This window comes from Schistocerca serialis, chromosome 1 (assembly GCF_023864345.2).
Source record: "Schistocerca serialis cubense isolate TAMUIC-IGC-003099 chromosome 1, iqSchSeri2.2, whole genome shotgun sequence".
NCBI classification, from domain to species: Eukaryota; Metazoa; Arthropoda; class Insecta; order Orthoptera; family Acrididae; genus Schistocerca; species Schistocerca serialis.
In genome coordinates, this window is record NC_064638.1 from 944,603,056 (window position 1) to 944,622,712 (window position 19,657).

Here is a 19,657-nt window from a genome sequence, read left to right on the forward strand (position 1 = left end):
TGACATTGTTTTAAAATGTGAAAATTTTGCCCACAAACAAAAATTCCGATCACAAAGCATGGATGTGTCAGAACTCTTCGAATATATATATATAATAGAGGGAAACATTCCACATGGGAAAAATATATCTAAAAACAAAGATGATGAGACTTACCAAACAAAAGCACTGGCAGGTCGATAGACACACAAACAAACACAAACACACACACAAAATTCAAGCTTTCGCAACAAACGGTTGCTTCATCAGGAAAGAGGGAAGGAGAGGGAAAGACGAAAGGATGTGGGTTTTAAGGGAGAGGATAAGGAGTCATTCCAATCCCGGGAGCGAAAGACTTACCTTAGGGGGGAAAAAAGGACAGGTATACACTCGCACACACACACATATCCATCCGCACATACACAGACACAAGCAGACATTTGTAAAGGCAAAGAGTTTGGGCAGAGATGTCAGTCGGGGCGGAAGTAAAGAGGCAAAGATGTTGTTGAAAGACAGGTGAGGTATGAGCGGCGACAACTTGAAATTAGTGGAGGTTGAGGCCTGGCGGATAATGAGAAGAGAGGATATACTGAAGGGCAAGTTCCCATCTCCAGAGTTCTGACAGGTTGGTGTTAGTGGGAAGTATCCAGATAACCCAGACGGTGTAACACTGTGCCAAGATGTGCTGGCCGTGCAGCAAGGCATGTTTAGCCACAGGGTGATCCTCATTACCAACAAACACTGTCTGCCTGTGTCCATTCATGCGAATGGACAGTTTGTTGCTGGTCATTCCCACATAGAAAGCTTCACAGTGTAGGCAGGTCGGTTGGTAAAATCACGTAGGTGTTTTCACACATGGCTCTGCCTTTGATCGTGTACACCTTCCGGGTTACAGGACTGGAGTAGGTGGTGGTGGGAGGTTGCATGGGACAGGTTTTACACCGGGGGCAGTTACAAAGGTAGGAGCCAGAGGGTAGGGAATAGTTCATCCCTATGAAATCACCAAATCACCTTCCCTACCCTCTGGCTCCTACCCTTGTAACCGCCCCCGGTGTAAAACCTGTCCCATGCACCCTCCCACCACCACCTACTCCAGTCCTGTAACCCGGAAGGTGTACACGATCAAAGGCAGAGCCACGTGTGAAAGCACCCACGTGATTTACCAACTGACCTGCCTATACTGTGAAGCTTTCTATGTGGGAATGACCAGCAACAAACTGTCCATTCGCATGAATGGACACCGGCAGACAGTGATTGTTGGTAATGAGGATCACCCTGTGGCTAAACATGTCTTGGTGCACGGCCAGCACATCTTGGCACAGTGTTACACCGTCCGGGTTATCTGGATACTTCCCACTAACACCAACCTGTCAGAACTCCAGAGATGGGAACTTGCCCTTCAGTATATCCTCTCTTCTCGTTATCCGCCAGGCCTCAAGCTCCGCTAATTTCAATTTGCCGCCGCTCATACCTCACCTGTCTTTCAACAACATCTTTGCCTCTGTACTTCCGCCTAGACTGACATCTCTGCCCAAACTCTTTGCCTTTACAAATGTCTGCTTGTGTCTGTGTATGTGCGGATGGATATGTGTGTGTGTGTGTGTGTGTGTGTGTGTGTGTGTGTGTGTGTGTGCGCGCGAGTATATACCTGTCCTTTTTTCCCCCTAAGGTCTTTCCGCTCCCGGGATTGGAATGACTCCTTACCCTCTCCCTTATAACCCACATCCTTTGGCTTTCCCTCTCCTTCCCTCTTTCCTGATGAAGCAACCGTTTGTTGCGAAAGCTTGAATTTTGTGTGTATGTTTGTGTTTGTTTGTGTGGCTATTGGCCAACCTATTCATGGGTCGCTTAGAGGAAGCCTTCTTGGTTACCCAGGCCTGCCAACCCAAAGTTTGGTACAGATTTATTGATGACATCTTCATGATCTGGACTCACAGTGAAGAAGAACTCCAGAATTTCCTCTCCAACCTCAACTCCTTTGGTTCCATCAGATTCACCTGGTCCTACTCGAAATCCCATGCCACTTTCCTTGACGTTGACCTCCATCTGTCCAATGGCCAGCTTCACACGTCCGTCCACATCAAACCCACCAACAAGCAACAGTACCTCCATTATGACAGCTGCCACCCATTCCACATCAAACGGTCCCTTCCCTACAGCCTAGGTCTTCGTGGCAAATGAACCTGCTCCAGTCCGGAATCCCTGAACCATTACACCAACAACCTGAAAACAGCTTTCGCATCCCGCAACTACCCTCCGGACCTGGTACAGAAGCAAATAACCAGAGCCACTTCCTCATCCCTTCAAACCCAGAACCTCCCACAGAAGAACCCCATAAGTGCCCCACTAGTGACAGGATACTTTCCGGGACTGGATCAGACTCTGAATGTGGCCCTCCAGCAGGGATACGACTTCCTCAAATCCTGCCCTGAAATGAGATCCATCCTTCATGAAATCCTCCCCACTCCACCAAGAGTGTCTTTCCACCGTCCACCTAACCTTCGTAACCTCTTAGTTCATCCGTAAGAAATCCCCAAACCACCTTCCCTACCCTCTGGCTCCTACCCTTGTAACCACCCCCGGTGTAAAACCTGTCCCATACACCCTCCCACCACCACCTACTCCAGTCCTGTAACCCGGAAGGCGTACACGATCAAAGGCAGAGCCACGTGTGAAAGCACCCACGTGATTTACCAACTGACCTGCCTACACTGTGAGGCTTTCTATGTGGGAATGACCAGCAACAAACTGTCCATTCGCATGAATGGACACAGGCAGACAGTGTTTGTTGGTAATGAGGATCACCCTGTGGCTAAACATGCCTTGGTGCACGGCCAGCACATCTTGGCACAGTGTTACACCATCCGGGTTATCTGGATACTTCCCACTAACACCAACCTGTCAGAACTCTGGAGATGGGAACTTGCCCTTCAGTATATCCTCTCTTCTCATTATCCGCCAGGCCTCAACCTCCGCTAATTTCAAGTTGTCGCCGCTCATACCTCACCTGTCTTTCAACAACATCTTTGCCTCTTTACTTCCGCCTCGACTGACATCTCTACCCAAACTCTTTGCCTTTACAAATGTCTGCTTGTGTCTGTGCAGTGAAAACTTTACTGCGGGATGAGGTGGTTAGCTAAAAACGAGAATTTATCATCAGAACAGTTTACTGCTAGGCTTCACAAAAACAACAATCAATGGTGAAGAATATCAACAGTATGCAATTTGTCTAACTACTTTAGCTGCTGACAGCATGAAGGCTAACAAGTTAGAGAGAGATATTGAAACCAAACAACCTTAACGAATGGGAAAACAAAAGGAACTTGTTATCGGGAAACTAAATGTTTCATTGTCTATCCAGAAGAACTTTGCTAAAATGAAAATGTAACTTCCACGGCCCTCTTGCCAGATTTCACACAGGATTGCTGAATGCAAAAATCCCACACCGTTGCAGATGCTCTGGTTGTGCCAGCAGTGATTGATACAGTATCAACATTTTTTATTGAATCATTTGCTCAACAGCTGAAAAGTATTCCTATGTCTAACGACGCAGTGCATAGAAGTATTTTGGGCATTTCTGACGATTTATGTGAGCCGCTAATCAATAATGTGTTTAACAACTGTTTTGCACTTCAAGTGGCCAAAATGACTAATATGTATAAAGATGCTCACTTGATTGCTTGTATTAATTTCATTGTTGAGTTTAACATTCTTGAATCACTAGATAAGGACAGTTATGTAACTGGAATTTCCATAGATTATCAAAGGCCTTTGATACTGTTGATCACAACATTCTTCTTCACAAGTTGGAGTCTCTGGGAATCAGAGGAGTGGTAAATAAATAGCACCTAAACAGCAGAGTGCAGAGAGTAGAAATTTCACATAGCACTTCCAAATATTTGGTAAATCACTTATCTGGCGCACAGTATGTTAATATAGGAGTCCCACAAGGAAGTTTTCAGGGGCCCAATACTGTTCTTAATTTATATTACTGATTTTCTACAATGTGAGGAGCATGGAGATGCTGATGACAGTAATATACTGATTACTAGCAAGACACCTGACCTGCTATTGGAAAAAGCCAATGAAGCACGAGCAGATGTTTACAAATGGTCTACAGAGAACAGAATAACCCTCAACATTAAGAAAACAAACAGCATGTACTTTAGAATAAACAAGAAGCACAAGTCCATAAATTTAAAACTACACAACACTTCAATAACAGATGTAACTAACACTAAATTCCTAGGACTGCACATGACCAGCCGACTAAAATGGAATGAACATGTCATGATTATCTCAAAGAGGGTCTCCATAGCATGCTACGTGCTCAGAGTTCTTGCATCAGTATGCAGTGACATCTGTGTACGGTCAGCTTACTTTGGTTATGTGCATGCCATCCTTAGCTACGGAATAATCTTTTGGGGAAATAGTACCCAGAATCTACAAACAGTTTTCAGATTACAAACGAGAGCTGTAAGAATAATGACAAAATGCAATCAATGGGCTCACTACAAAGAATTATTTAAAAACCTGGGCATTTTGATTGTTCCTTGTGAGTCTATTTTTCATACCATAATGTATATTAGAAAATATTTTGACAATTATAGCTTGAATAACATTATTCTTGATCGTAACACAAGGTTGAGTCATTGCCTCTATTTAGATAGAAAGATTGGGAACACCTAGCATAAGTTATACCTGAAATCATATTTTTTTTATTCATGTATTATGTACTTATGCCTATGTATTTGTCTGCTAGTTCCATATCAACACACCTAGTATATTTACTTAAACAACATAAATAATCTTTTTTCATTTGTATAATACGCAGAGCTCTGTATTTATGTATGTTAGTTCCACATCAAAAAACCTATGGTTATCAAATAATGTAAATGGCATTGGTTAAGAAAATATTTAGTGCAGTAGCCACCAGAAAGATCGCGGGAGGCGCACATTGGCATGGTGCGTCACGGACAGTAGTTGCCGCAAGTAAAGTCCCGCCCAACAGAGGGCACGCGAGAATTCGGCTGCGCCCTCTGCCGGCGGAACAACAACTCAGGTAGCACGGGCCGTGCCCAGCCAGTTCACATCGGGCATGCCTAACAGACAGTTCCCGGTCTACACTAGGTGAAGTGCGACAGAAACGTGAATCGTGTTATTACATTTAGACTTCATACGATAATTTGCACATTCACTGACGACATCCATACAATGTATATTGTCTAAGGGTGGATAAATAAGTACATAGAAAAATAAAAATAATAAAAAAATAAAAAGGAATCGATCTTCTGTGAGCTGATACTGGAAACAGCTACAGCTCAAAGCCTTTTTGACATGATCCATACTTTTTAAAATCAAAATTGTATTGTGGAACAGGTGAATTAGGGTATCTATAAATGGAGCTTGCTTAACATATGGTATTCATATTGGATTGCAAGTGAAAGTTAAAGCTGTAACTCCTGATGCAGTACTGACTCACTGTGTGACACAGTGGAAGGCTCTGGCCACTAAAGAACATAGCCCACCATTTCATGAAGTGCTGCAATCAGTTGTAGAAACAGTTACTACTATTAAGGCAAAATCCATAAATTCGAGGCTTTTTAAGGTGCTACATGAGGAGACAGATGCTGAATACACTCAACTGCTCCTTTTTAATAATGCTCAATGGCTCTCAGGGGATGAAGTACTAACAAGAACGTTTGAACTGAGGAAAGAGGTATTCTGTTTCTTAAAGGAGAAAAGCCATTCTCTGGCAGACTGTTCCAGCAACAGAGATTTTCTGCCTTAAACGGCTTACCTCATTGACTTTTCGTGAAACTAAATATTCTTAATGCCCTTCACTTCAATATAATTACACAACTGTACTATCTTGGAATGAAAAAGTAAAGGTTTTTACCAAGAAATTAGAGATGCAGTAATATCAAATGGAAAGTGGCATGCTAGATATGTTCTCTACACTAGTGTTACTGTTAGAAGATCCAGACGGTATGATACTTCCAATGGAGAAAAAAAAAACCTGTCATCTTCATAATTTTGCAAAACTGAAAGTTCACTTTGAAAAGTATTTCAGTGACGATTTTGTTGAATTAAATTAGATTAAAAATCCATTCAAAAATGCTCCTGGACCATCATGTCTAAATATAAAGGAGAAGAGCAACTTATTGGTCTTAATTGTGATACTTCACTGAAGAGTAAATTAAATGAAGTGTCTTTTTTGGAGTTTTGGATACACATTAGCAAGGAATTCCCAATGCTGAGCGAAAATGAAAGAAGATCCTGATTCCTTTTGCAACTAGATACATGTGTGAGACTGGTTTTCCAGCTCTGAAGTCTAACAAACATTCACATCTAAATGTAAGCGACGAACTTCTGAGTGGCAGTTTCTGCTTTTTTACACCACATTTCAAAAAACTTTCTTCTCAAAAGCAAGCTCATCCACCACACTAAACTTTGCAATTTAAATTTTAAATGCTCTTGTAATCTTTGTTTGCTGATTAGCAAATACTGTTCATTTCACAGTTTCTGAATAAACGAAAATCTGGTAAAAAGGAAGAAAGTTTCAGAACCAATGACATAGAAAAAATTTACCTAAGAAGTTAAAAAAGACAATAAATCTAAATTTCTTTCAAGAAAAACATTTTTTTTATTTTGGAAAAAAAGTTACAAGCGTGTTAATACGCCAAACTCGTGTACAACTATTGGTTGCCAATTCAATGTCTGTACAATTAATAAACTGGTTCACTGATTTTTTTTTATAAAGTACTAGTGACCTGTCCCGGCTTCACATGGATATATCAGACAACATTAGGCAACAGAATATCATCACATTCCAACAGTCGCGCAGACCACTTGCCAGCATAGGCTACTGCAGTGTCTAAAGGCATCAGTGACTGTCCAGCCGCAACCTGCTAACAATGTGAACTGTGCATCAAAAGGCTATGCACATCTGTGACCAGTTCATGCCTGATACATGAGGTAAGAGCTGGCCATTAGCCGGAAATCACCACTGAACACGATTGTGCCACTGCAGATGGTACGGTATGTCGCAGCTCCCTTCATTGGCATGCGATGTCCATCCAAACTCCAACGAAATATGGAACAGATAAGATTCGTCGATCCTGGGAATTTGACGACTTACGCGCAAGTGTGTCACGAGTACCAAAATCTCTACTATAGTTCCTGAGAGTAGCTTTCAAATATAGGCAGTGAGAGACTATAATTTACAACACGTATAGAAGGAGAATGTATGTATATACGCATAGAGTCTGGCAATAATAATTTCACATGGCTCATTGTCCTGGTACAAGTCTCAATTGGACATCACTTTGGCAACTCGTGTCTCCCTTTCCAGTCATCCAACCAGGAAAAGGTGTCCTACTGTTTAATGGGGGACCTAAACACGTTGTTTTTTTCATGAATCTCCACATCATTGAGAGGTGATTGCTAGATTCACAGACAAATATAAAAATCTGTGGTTCAACCAGGATCCAATCCCACAACCTTTCGGTTATCAGTCATGCACCTTACCACTAAATCACCTCACCTGACTTCAATGCTGCATCGCGAAAGGAGACATACATTTACCATGTTTTGCTTCTGGTCTATGTCTACGTAATGGAGAAGTGAATGCTAGGTTAAAAAACCAGAGTGAAAAATCTGTGTCCAATCAGAATTCAATCCCGCAAGCTTCCGGTTTTCAGGTACACACCACCATGCCCAACTTCTGCTGAAGTTTCACTGCTGCTTGGAGTTGTGGCAGCTGTACTGCTAGACGACAATGCCATCATTTTCACAGCAATGGCACACATTAATTCATCGTAGTTCAGCCAATTTTCACAAACTATTTACAAATAACATAAAAGAACCTTCCCCGTTAATCACTCTATCTATTAGTCAAAACTGGATCAAAATAATCAATTTTTGACAATACAATGTAATTGGATGGATAAAAATTCTACTCTCCAAGTGGCAGCAGGAGAATACAGTATAAAAAAGATTTCACATCTGCAAACTTTTGGAGCCAGTGACTCCTTCTTCCAGCAGAAGGGTTGAAGGGAAAGGAAGATGGGCGAAGGAAAAGGACTGGAGAGATTTAGGAAACTCTTCCTTTCCCTTCAACTCTTCTGCCACAAGGAGGAGCCACAGTCTTGCTTGTTTGTGTGTGTGTGTGTGTGTTTTCTCCTGCCACCGCTTAGTGAGTAGAATTTTTATCTATACAATTACATTATATAAAGTACATTTTATTTTACATTTTCATATTTTTATATCATTTCTTAAATACCCTTGAAAAACATAAGACAGTTTTCACTGTATATACTTTTAAATGTCTCTTAAATCACTTCAGTTTTTTGAAAGGACGATGAAAAATATATGAATTATTGTCCTGTGTTTCACTGCAAGACAAATAAATATTATAAAAAAATATACGCTCATCAAAAGTCATGAGAAACCTAGTACTCGAAGATCCTTAATGGGATACTCAAATATAGGGTGTCCAGAGATTAAGTATTGTTTTGGTAGAAAATGGGGGTGTAGACATATGGTGTTTAGTGGACTGCAGGTGCACTGTAGATACAAAAGTTGTAGTTGTTGCTGAAAATGATGGACTGACTTCATGGCACGCCTAAACACTAGTTCTATCATTAAAGGTGATATTAACTCCGTAAGTGAAGATATACACTCTGGCTTGGAGGTTGCAGATGTTGTTTTATGGTGAAATTCAGATGAGATTTGACCACCAATTCCATAAACCTCGACCTACTAATACGGCGATTCAGCAATCAGTGAATAAATTAAGCACCTGGTACCATTAAGAACAAGCTTGGCCATCAATCAAACTCTGCTGACTGAACTGAAGACATCAGCACACAGCAGTCTAAAATTGGTGTGGCAATTGTCAGTGGAACTGGACATTCCATACTTGACGGTAGATAATGGGTTGTGATGCATGCTGGAAAAAAGCTGTACCATCTGCACCAATTACATGTGAACGATTTGGCAGAGCATGTGGACTCATGGCAGGATTTGCTTGCAGTAGATGCAAATTGCAACATCCTCAACCAAATCTTATTCAGTGACAAGGCAGCCTTCCACCCTTGTGGAAGAGTTGACCAACATAACTGCATTATTTAGGCTGACGCACCACCAGTAGAGCACCTAAAATTCCATCAAGATTCTCCCTAAGTTAATGTGTGGATGGGAGTATCCTATGACAAAATGTATGGTCCATGTTTCATCACTGAAAACTCCATCAATGGGGCGACATACTTGTATATGCTGAAACAGTTTCCTTTACCACAATTTGTGTAAGATGGAGCACTGTGTAATTATGCCTTAGATGCGCATATGTTTTTGAATGATTTGTTTCAGGAAGAAGGATTGGGTGTGCATGACCCATGATTTGAGCAGGGCATTCTCCCGATCTCACACCCACTGGTCTCTTTTCTGGAGATTTATCAAGGGACATGTGTTTTGCCGACACTATGTCAAACCACTGGCAAGCTTCAAGACTGAATCAGAAGAGCTGGTGCAGCTATAACCACACAAATGTTCCAGAAAGTCTTTCGTGCCACAGCCACTGCAACTGCTGTGTTCGGATGCAGGCTGAGTTGGCATCCCTTCGCTCGCAGCTTCAGGCAGTGTTGGCTTCGGTCACACAGCTTGAGGCTGTTGCCAATGGGCATCACTGTGGGGGTCGGGATGGGGGTTTGTCGGGGACGGCCAGCTCGTCCCACGCATCCCCTGATCGGACTACGACTGTGGTTGCCCGGGATACTGCCCGCATCGAGGCTGATCCCTCACCTGTGGTAGAGTGGGAGGTCGTTTCAAGGTGTGGCAGGGGGCGAAAGACATTCCGGAGGGCTGAACGGAAAGCCTCTCCAGTTTGTCTGACGAACCGGTTTCAGGCTCTGTCTCAGGCTGATACTGATCTTCGGCCTGACATGGCTGCTTGTCCTGTTCCAGAGGTTGCCCCTCAGTCTGCAAGATCCGGGCAGTCGCAGAGGGTGGGCTTACTGGTAGTTGGGAGCTCCAACGTCAGGCGCGTAATGGGGGCCCTTAGGGAAATGGCAGCAAGAGAGGGGAAGAAAACCAATGTGCACTCCGTGTGCATACCGGGGGGAGTCATTCCAGATGTGGAAAGGGTCCTTCCGGATGCCATGAAGGGTACAGGGTGCACCCATCTGCAGGTGGTCGCTCATGTCGGCACCAATGATGTGTGTCGCTATGGATCGGAGGAAATCCTCTCTGGCTTCCGGCGGCTATCTGATTTGGTGAAGACTGCCAGTCTCGCTAGCGGGATGAAAGCAGAGCTCACCATCTGCAGCATCGTCGACAGGACTGACTGCGGACCTTTGGTACAGAGCCGAGTGGAGGGTCTGAATCAGAGGCTGAGACGGTTCTCCGACCGTGTGGGCTGCAGATTCCTCGACTTGCACCATAGGGTGGTGGGGTTTCGGGTTCCGCTGGATAGGTCAGGAGTCCACTACACGCAACAAGCGGCTACACGGGTAGCAGGGGTTGTGTGGCGTGGGCTGGGCGGTTTTTTAGGTTAGATGGCCTTGGGCAAGTACAGAAAGGGCAACAGCCTCAACGGGTGCAGGGCAAAGTCAGGACATGCGGGGACCAAGGAGCAATCGGTATCGTAATTGTCAACTGTCGAAGCTGCGTTGGTAAAGTACCGGAACTTCAAGCGCTGATAGAAAGCACCGAAGCTGAAATCGTTATAGGTACAGAAAGCTGGCTTAAGCCAGAGATAGATTCTGCCGAAATTTTTACAAAGGTACAGACGGTGTTTAGAAAGGATAGATTGCATGCAACCGGTGGTGGAGTGTTCATCGCTGTTAGTAGTAGTTTATCCTGTAGTGAAGTAGAAGTGGATAGTTCCTGTGAATTATTATGGGTGGAGGTTACACTAAACAACCGAACTAGGTTAATAATTGGCTCCTTTTACCGACCTCCCGACTCAGCAGCATTAGTGGCAGAACAACTGAGAGAAAATTTGGAATACATTTCACATAAATTTTCTCAGCATGTTATAGTCTTAGGTGGAGATTTCAATTTACCAGATATAGACTGGGACACTCAGATGTTTAGGACGGGTGGTAGGGACAGAGCATCGAGTGACATTATACTGAGTGCACTATCCGAAAATTACCTCGAGCAATTAAACAGAGAACCGACTCGTGGAGATAACATATTGGACCTACTGATAACAAACAGACCCGAACTTTTCGAATCTGTATGTACAGAACAGGGAATCAGTGATCATAAGGCCGTTGCAGCATCCCTGAATATGGAAGTTAATAGGAATATAAAAAAAGGGAGGAAGGTTTATCTGTTTAGCAAGAGTAATAGAAGGCAGATTTCAGACTACCTAACAGATCAAAACGAAAATTTCTGTTCCGACACTGACAATGTTGAGTGTTTATGGAAAAAGTTCAAGGCAATCGTAAAATGCGTTTTAGACAGGTACGTGCCGAGTAAAACTGTGAGGGACGGGAAAAACCCACCGTGGTACAACAACAAAGTTAGGAAACTACTGCGAAAGCAAAGAGAGCTCCACTCCAAGTTTAAACGCAGCCAAAACCTCTCAGACAAACAGAAGCTAAACGATGTCAAAGTTAGCGTAAGGAGGGCTATGCGTGAAGCGTTCATTGAATTCGAAAGTAAAATTCTATGTACCGACTTGACAGAAAATCCTAGGAAGTTCTGGTCTTACGTTAAATCAGTAAGTGGCTCGAAACAGCATATCCAGACACTACGGGATGATGATGGCATTGAAACAGAGGATGACACGCGTAAAGCTGAAATACTAAACACCTTTTTCCAAAGCTGTTTCACAGAGGAAGACCGCACTGCAGTTCCTTCTCTAAATCCTCGCACAAACGAAAAAATGGCTGACATCGAAATAAGTGTCCAAGGAATAGAAAAGCAACTGGAATCACTCAATAGAGGAAAGTCCACTGGACCTGACGGGATACCAATTCGATTCTACACAGAGTACGCGAAAGAACTTGCCCCCCTTCTAACAGCCGTGTACCGCAAGTCTCTAGAGGAACGGAGGGTTCCAAATGATTGGAAAAGAGCACAGATAGTCCCAGTCTTCAAGAAGGGTCGTCGAGCAGATGCGCAAAACTATAGACCTGTATCTCTTACGTCGATCTCTTGTAGAATTTTAGAACATGTTTTTTGCTCGCGTATCATGTCATTTCTGGAAACCCAGAATCTACTATGTAGGAATCAACATGGATTCCGGAAACAGCGATCGTGTGAGACCCAACTCGCCTTATTTGTTCATGAGACCCAGAAAATATTAGATACAGGCTCCCAGGTAGATGCTATTTTTCTTGACTTCCGGAAGGCGTTCGATACAGTTCCGCACTGTCGCCTGATAAGCAAAGTAAGAGCCTACGGAATATCAGACCAGCTGTGTGGCTGGATTGAGGAGTTTTTGGCAAACAGAACACAGCATGTTGTTATCAATGGAGAGACGTCTACAGACGTTAAAGTAACCTCTGGCGTGCCACAGGGGAGTGTTATGGGACCATTGCTTTTCACAATATATATAAATGACTTAGTAGATAGTGTCGGAAGTTCCATGCGGCTTTTCGCGGATGATGCTGTAGTATACAGAGAAGTTGCTGCATTAGAAAATTGTAGCGAAATACAGGAAGATCTGCAGCGGATAGGCACTTGGTGCAGGGAGTGGCAACTGACCCTTAACATAGACAAATGTAATGTATTGCGAATACATAGAAAGAAGGATCCTTTATTGTATGATTATATGATAGCGGAACAAACACTGGTAGCAGTTACTTCTGTAAAATATCTGGGAGTATGCGTACGGAACGATTTGAAGTGGAATGATCATATAAAACTAATTGTTGGTAAGGCGGGTACCAGGTTGAGATTCATTGGGAGAGTGCTTAGAAAATGTAGTCCATCAACAAAGGAGGTGGCTTACAAAACACTCGTTCGACCTATACTTGAGTATTGCTCATCAGTGTGGGATCCGTACCAGGTCGGGTTGACGGAGGAGATAGAGAAGATCCAAAGAAGAGCGGCGCGTTTCGTCACTAGGTTATTTGGTAACCGTGATAGCGTTACGGAGATGTTTAATAAACTCAAGTGGCAGACTCTGCAAGAGAGGCGCTCTGCATCGCGGTGTAGCTTGCTCGCCAGGTTTCGAGAGGATGCGTTTCTGGATGAGGTATCGAATATATTGCTTCCCCCTACTTATACTTCCCGAGGAGATCACGAATGTAAAATTAGAGAGATTAGAGCGCGCACGGAGGCTTTCAGACAGTCGTTCTTCCCGCGAACCATACGTGACTGGAACAGGAAAGGGAGGTAATGACAGTGGCACGTAAGGTGCCCTCCGCCACACACCGTTGGGTGGCTTGCGGAGTATCAATGTAGATGTAGATGTAGATGTAGCCAGCAGGTGGGAGTTGTGTGGGAATGTGAAGGATGCTCATGTTGAATGTAACATGTGACTAACATACGCCACTATAAATAATAAGAACACAATAATTATTTCAACAAATTCAATACCTAATTTATGGACACCCTGCACATGCAATGTTACACGATGTGGGAGGAACTGATTTCTCAATTTCATTTACTGCAATGTCATATGAAATATAATAGTTCCATCCATTCTTTCTTTCTTTCTTTCTTTCTTTGTGCAAATAATAAGAGCAGTTTTTGCTATGCAAGTTTACCAATATAGGTACATCTTAAGTACAAAGGTAATCTCCCTTTACTTGTAATATGGGCATATAAGTGCTTTTTAACTACACTTTAAAGTAAACACGATTTGCCTGTATCCCTAATGGTAAAATCATCATTAAGCATTTTTTACTTACCTTTTCATCAAATTTATACACTTTCCATAAATCATTTATATTTAATTCAGGCTGAACATATTCTTTTCTGTAGAAGGCAATGAAAGGAACTTCCAAGTGTTGATTTCGCATAAAATCTAAAGCCTTTTTGATTTTTCCGACAGTTTGAGGACCTTTTCTCGACCTATCTCTCATATCTCCATGTCCATCCTAGGAACAAACAACAGAATAATGCATGAATATTTACGAAAGTGCACTTTTCAGTTACACAACAGCAAACATAAGATCCAAGTTTTCAAATATAATAATAATAATAATAATAATAATAATACATGCATGCACTGTGGTGCAACGTATCGACTAATAAATTACACATTCCACTTCTACTCTCTCAGGCCAATGAAAGATGTTCGTGGAAACTGGGAATGTTATTAAGAAAAGGAAAGATTGTTGCTCATCAGAAAGATGACCTGCTGACTAGCAGACAGGCACAATGCAAAGATTGTTACACATCAAAGCTTCTGCCACAAGCCGTCTTCAGCAAAGAACACACACACACACACACACACACACACACACACACACACACGCACATTCTTTCACTGCTGAAGTACTCTTTGGCTGAGAGCTTACATGAGTCAGTATTTTCGTTGTAACTGTCTGCAACCCAACAGGTCACCTATACGGTGCACAGCAATCTGTCCTTTTCCTAATATTGTTGATATTGCAACTTGGAGTTTCCATTGTTTGGAAACATTGTTTAATGTGCGCTCTGGTTTGCCGTATATGCTAGATGGAGTGTAAAAGGCATAAGGCTCAAAACATCAACAAGGCACAGCAATGAGTGAGCATCTCCAACTGCTGTGAAGGCCCACTTATGCTTTGGCATAGTGGTTTGGTATTGCCTTGGAAGTCATGTGGAAAAGGGTGCAGACAATAATGTTAATGCCAGAAAAATTGAGGATTATATGAAGTATGTCATCCTGTAATGTCAAATCAATGTATGAATTCCAGTCGCAATCTATGCTGAGTTATCAGTTAAAGAGATATCTGTTTCACCCTCAGATATAAATGAAGTTATACAGTGGAAACATTGTGATTATAATGCAGAGGAGTTACTGCAAAACTGATTACATCATTTTTGTAGCTTGAATAGATTGGAGTCTCTTTCAGCACCAGCCCACAGCAGAAAGTGAAGAAATAATATCACATGCATGCACGCACATACGCACACAAGAAAGCGCGCGCACACACACACAGACACACACACACACACACACACACACACATACACACATACACACGCACACACACACACAAGGGAGAGAGGAAGGGGGGTAGGCAAGGGGTAATTGCAAAAATAAGGATAAACTCATTCCTCCACTAGCAAGAAAGGAAAGTAAACACATGCTGCAAAAATTCTTACATAAATACTGGGCTATCAGTTTCATGGCAGAAACCAGCAGCCAACATGTAATGCCACTTTTCACAACTTACTTGCATGCAATACCGTATTACAAGTATCACATTAGATCTGCCCAGGTAAAAGAACTGCTATCCATATACCCACTAAAACTGCAAGTCTCTTATCTGTATGCACAAGTCTTTTATCCACAACTTCAGGCATTGAAGTTTTGTAAAGCATTTTCACTTGTTTGGTACACTACGGCTCTGATAATAGACTTCCACAGGTCTGAATTTTCAACTGGTAAAGTCCACACTCAGATTTGATGCTTTCCTGCAAACTGCTGGCTGGACATGCCTATGTCAGTAGTCTCAAATTTAAACTAATTTATTTCTTTATCCATGAGTGAGGAAAAAAATGTTTGTTTTTTTTATTTATGTTTAAGACCTTTTACTGGGAAGAAATTTTGAACATCTTACAGATGGACCTCATAATCTACATTTTGTACAATAAGAATGTAGAGGCCGATCCTGACCACTAATACAACGTAGCCTGTCGTATACTCAATAGGTTCCAGAAATTATAACTTTTGTCATAATTACTGAAATATAATGCAGGAGATTGATTGTCACAGCTGGCTTCAAGTTTGGAGGGTCCTCAGGAATTTTGATGTCTCTTTTAGTACTACAAAAACTAGTTATATTATACTGTCCAGCCCCACAATTTTGTTTTAACAAAGTTGACATCACAGCTTTGTGTTCACAGTGAGAATGCACTTTCTTACAACCGAAAATAAGCTATTAAAATTTGGTTTTCTTCTTACCATTAGAAAGTGTAAACAAATTTATGCCAAACTGACAGTTTCAATATGGTTTCTTGGATCAATATTTAGTCACCTTGTTACCCATTACACAAAATCAAATCTATAGTGTTAATTTTGTTATTGTTATCACATTCTCACAGCCTGTTTACTCCAACGTGCTCTTTAGCTGGTCACTCAAGCAATACAAAGCCTTAGCTGAGGGTAGCAGAAACTGTGCTACCACACCTTGCATGTAGCCAGCAACCATGGATGACAGACAGAATGAGCTTTACAGATTGCATGAAAGATACAATCACAGTAACACAAGGCCAGTAAATGCAGGTAAAGTAGTTGTAAACAGAAGCTAAGGAATAAACAGGATTTTGTTAACCTGCAAACATTCAAAAATTGGCTGCAGAAAGAAAGGTTTTAGCTGCCCTTACAATAGACATGTGGTACTGCTTCATGAAATCATGTTAACTGATCACAAATAAAACAATTTGATAAAAATTGTACAATATTGAAAATGCCCTTTAACTTTTGAACCACAAGGTAAATCTTATAGCAAATACACCAAATAGTATACGCATCCACACTAACTTCTAAGAATAATGAAGGTACGCTGCAGTTATTGGAAAACGTAAAGATGTAGGTATGAATTTTGGATATGAACAGGGAGGTGTAAACGTGCAGCTCAAAACACTAAACAACACAGGAACTTTAGGAAAGGGTCATCTTCTCATCTGGAAAGTATTAATCAAAAGATCAGATAATGGCCAAGACTGATAGATAGAGAGAATCTCGTACTGGTAGGTATAGCAAAGTTGGTAAATAAATGACAACAAAAAGAGAAAAAAGAATTACATATAAATAACAGCAGAAACAAAATTTTTTAACAGTACTCAAACTGAAAAAGTGAAATTCATCTTACATAATTCAGCACAATATGAAAAGAATAGTGACACCCATACATTTAACACTAGAGCAAAAAATAACCTTTAACAGCGAGTGAAAATCTCATTCTGGAAACATTCCCTAGGCTGTGGCTAAGCCATGTCTCCGCAATATCCTTTCTTTCAGGAGTGCTAGTTCTGCAAGGTTCGCAGGAGAGCTTCTGTTAAGTTTGGAAGGTAGGAGACGAGGTACTGGCAGAAGTAAAGCTGTGAGGAGGGAGGGTGAGTCATGCTTGGGTAGCTCAGTTGGTAGAGCACTTGCCCGCAAAAGGCAAAGGTCCCGAGTTCGAGTCTCGGTCCGGCACACAGTTTTAATCTGCCAGGAAGTTTCATATCAGCGCACACTCCGCTGCAGAGTGAAAATCTCATTCTGGACATGCCAATGTCTTGGAAAAAGATATGAGATGAATATCAACCAGAGTCGAACTTGTTAACGGAGCTGAAATAAATAAGGTGATAGATCAGGAATTGTGGCACTGAAAGTAGATTAATTCTGTTAATGGAGCAGCAAAAGAACTAAGATGGCTGAAGTAGAGAGGTTATTGAATGATTAGCACCACTGCCTTCAATAATGAAGGACCCAGGTTTGATTCTTGGCACCATCTCAGATTTTTTCTGAGTTGGGAAGGTCTGACGAGGGGTCTACTCAGTCTTTTGAGGACCAATGAGGAAATGCTTGGTTAAAGAAACAGTGGTGCTGTCAGGATTTATCTACTGGCAATAACAGGTGAAGAGATTGGTTGTATGTAGATCACATGTGCTACAAACATAGATTCCTTGTATAGCCTTGCAGGCAGTGCGGGAGATGAGCATGGAACAATTATTTGATTTGATAGTAAAATGTATATTATATTACCTGGCATGATATAGTTGGTTTGCAGAATGCTTGTTTGTAAATCCATTCTGCTTCATCATCCAGTTCATCAGATCCCTCTGGAACCGGTGTAACAGGGATGTCACGAAGTTGCATTCTCTCTGGTATATCTTTCTCTCTGATCTTTAATTGACAAATAAAAAACAAAATAAACACAAATGCAATGAGGATCATAATTTATGTTCTCAGTCATGTATATAACATACCTCATTATCCAAATCTGTGAAATGTCCCCTCTTCAGTTCACTAGGTTCATAAATTTCAAATATTGACTTTCTAGTAGGCTTCTTGCGAGCTGCTTTCTTCGGTCGCCTCCTTTAAATATGCACAGAAGAAAACCATATTGTGAAACACTACATGATCTTTCTTCTACTATGGCACATTACAATAATTTGTACATCAACATTGGCATATTAAAATGGAAATAGATTTGCAAAAATTCCAAACTCTACACAATTACTTATTCCAATTATTTAACATTTTAAAGAAAAAAATGGAAGATTTGGAGTAACAAAGAGCAGAATATATTACATTAAACACATCAGATGATGAGAAACTTAATTCTCTGCAATAATTATTTGATATAATTTAATTGTTTCTCGCTAAAACACAATTAAACACTATACAGGGTGGTTAAAAACAGCCTGGAAAGCTTGCAAGGGTGTTACAGGGTAGGTTAGCTCAGAAATAATTCTTAAGAAAAAAATTTAATACATTTTGCTGTTTCTGAGTTAATTAACAGTGAAGTTAGCCAATCAGTCAATTGCATGTGCAAATTCAAGCAGCCCGTCAGTCACAATTAGTGTCAGTTGTTCTCGCAGCATAGATGATAGCGTATGAGACTGCCCAGCCTTTGGCTCAGTTTCAATCCTTACTACTACCCCATGTCCAATTATTGTATCACACTCTTCTTTGGTTTTAGGAAACCAAACAAAAGAATATGTTTGGCAACATTGTCTCTGGCAGGCTACTCAAATTGCACAAGCAATGGCCTGACTATATAAATTCAATGGTAATTAACTTGGAAATGGCACAATACATTCAATTTTTTCTTAACAATTATTTCTCAGGACAACCTACCTGCAACACCCTTACAAGCTTTTCAGGCTGTTTTTGGCCATCCTGCGTACGTATAATTCTGAAGCTGTTACATTTTATCATGGAAAACATTCATCATGAAGTGCAGTGAGCGTACTGTAGTAATGAAACAAAATTTTCACTAAAAATATGCAACAACTGATTTAATTCCCTATTGCTTTCATTTTGCATTTTTACTCATATTTAATAGAATTTGAAATTTATTAAGCAGTACATAGTTATTGTGTCATCTTATTTTGGAGGATTTAACAGCAGCATCTTTTTCATAATCTGCTGGTGTGTCTAATGTAAGAACTGACCATTTCATCTTAATTTATTGTGGCAAGAAATTTGTTAGAATGGTGTTCACATCACCAGGTATGTGCTGAGTCATACTGTGTGTATCCCACACCACGTCTGGACTATGCTCTCTCCAAGTAATTGGCAATAGTGGGTTATTCTCCAAACACCCCAATTGCAAAATGGCACCATACCTGCACTAACATGAAAATCAAATGTTTAGCTAACAGCCCAAAGCACAAATTTCAAAGAGATGTGGATGAATATACCTACTATTGTGTGTTGTACAGTACATCTTGCTATTGCGTAATGGACAACTGCTCTAAAAATTTGCCTACTGTACAGAAATCAGTCTATTTCAAAATAGTAAATATCTCTTTTTGAAAAGACAATTTTTTCCTATAAAAGCTTTAAAGCGG

At 41.3% G+C, this 19,657-nt stretch overlaps 1 protein-coding gene and 1 non-coding gene across 3 annotated transcripts in view; one reads left to right on the forward strand and one right to left on the reverse strand.

Moving 5' to 3' along the window:
• Nucleotides 1–19,657, reverse strand: part of LOC126412530 (transcription elongation factor SPT6) — a 163,307-nt gene that overhangs the window by 88,364 nt on the left and 55,286 nt on the right. For both annotated transcript variants that reach the window (XM_050082184.1, XM_050082176.1), the window contains 3 exons: nt 18,068–18,176; nt 17,844–17,984; nt 13,849–14,037 (listed from right to left, as the gene is read on the reverse strand). In XM_050082184.1, the coding sequence (XP_049938141.1) occupies nt 13,849–14,037; nt 17,844–17,984; nt 18,068–18,176 (439 nt within the window). The remainder of the gene's footprint in view (nt 1–13,848; nt 14,038–17,843; nt 17,985–18,067; nt 18,177–19,657) is intronic.
• Nucleotides 17,218–17,292, forward strand: Trnal-caa (transfer RNA leucine (anticodon CAA)). The gene has a single exon. It is a non-coding gene; the product is annotated as a tRNA-Leu (tRNA).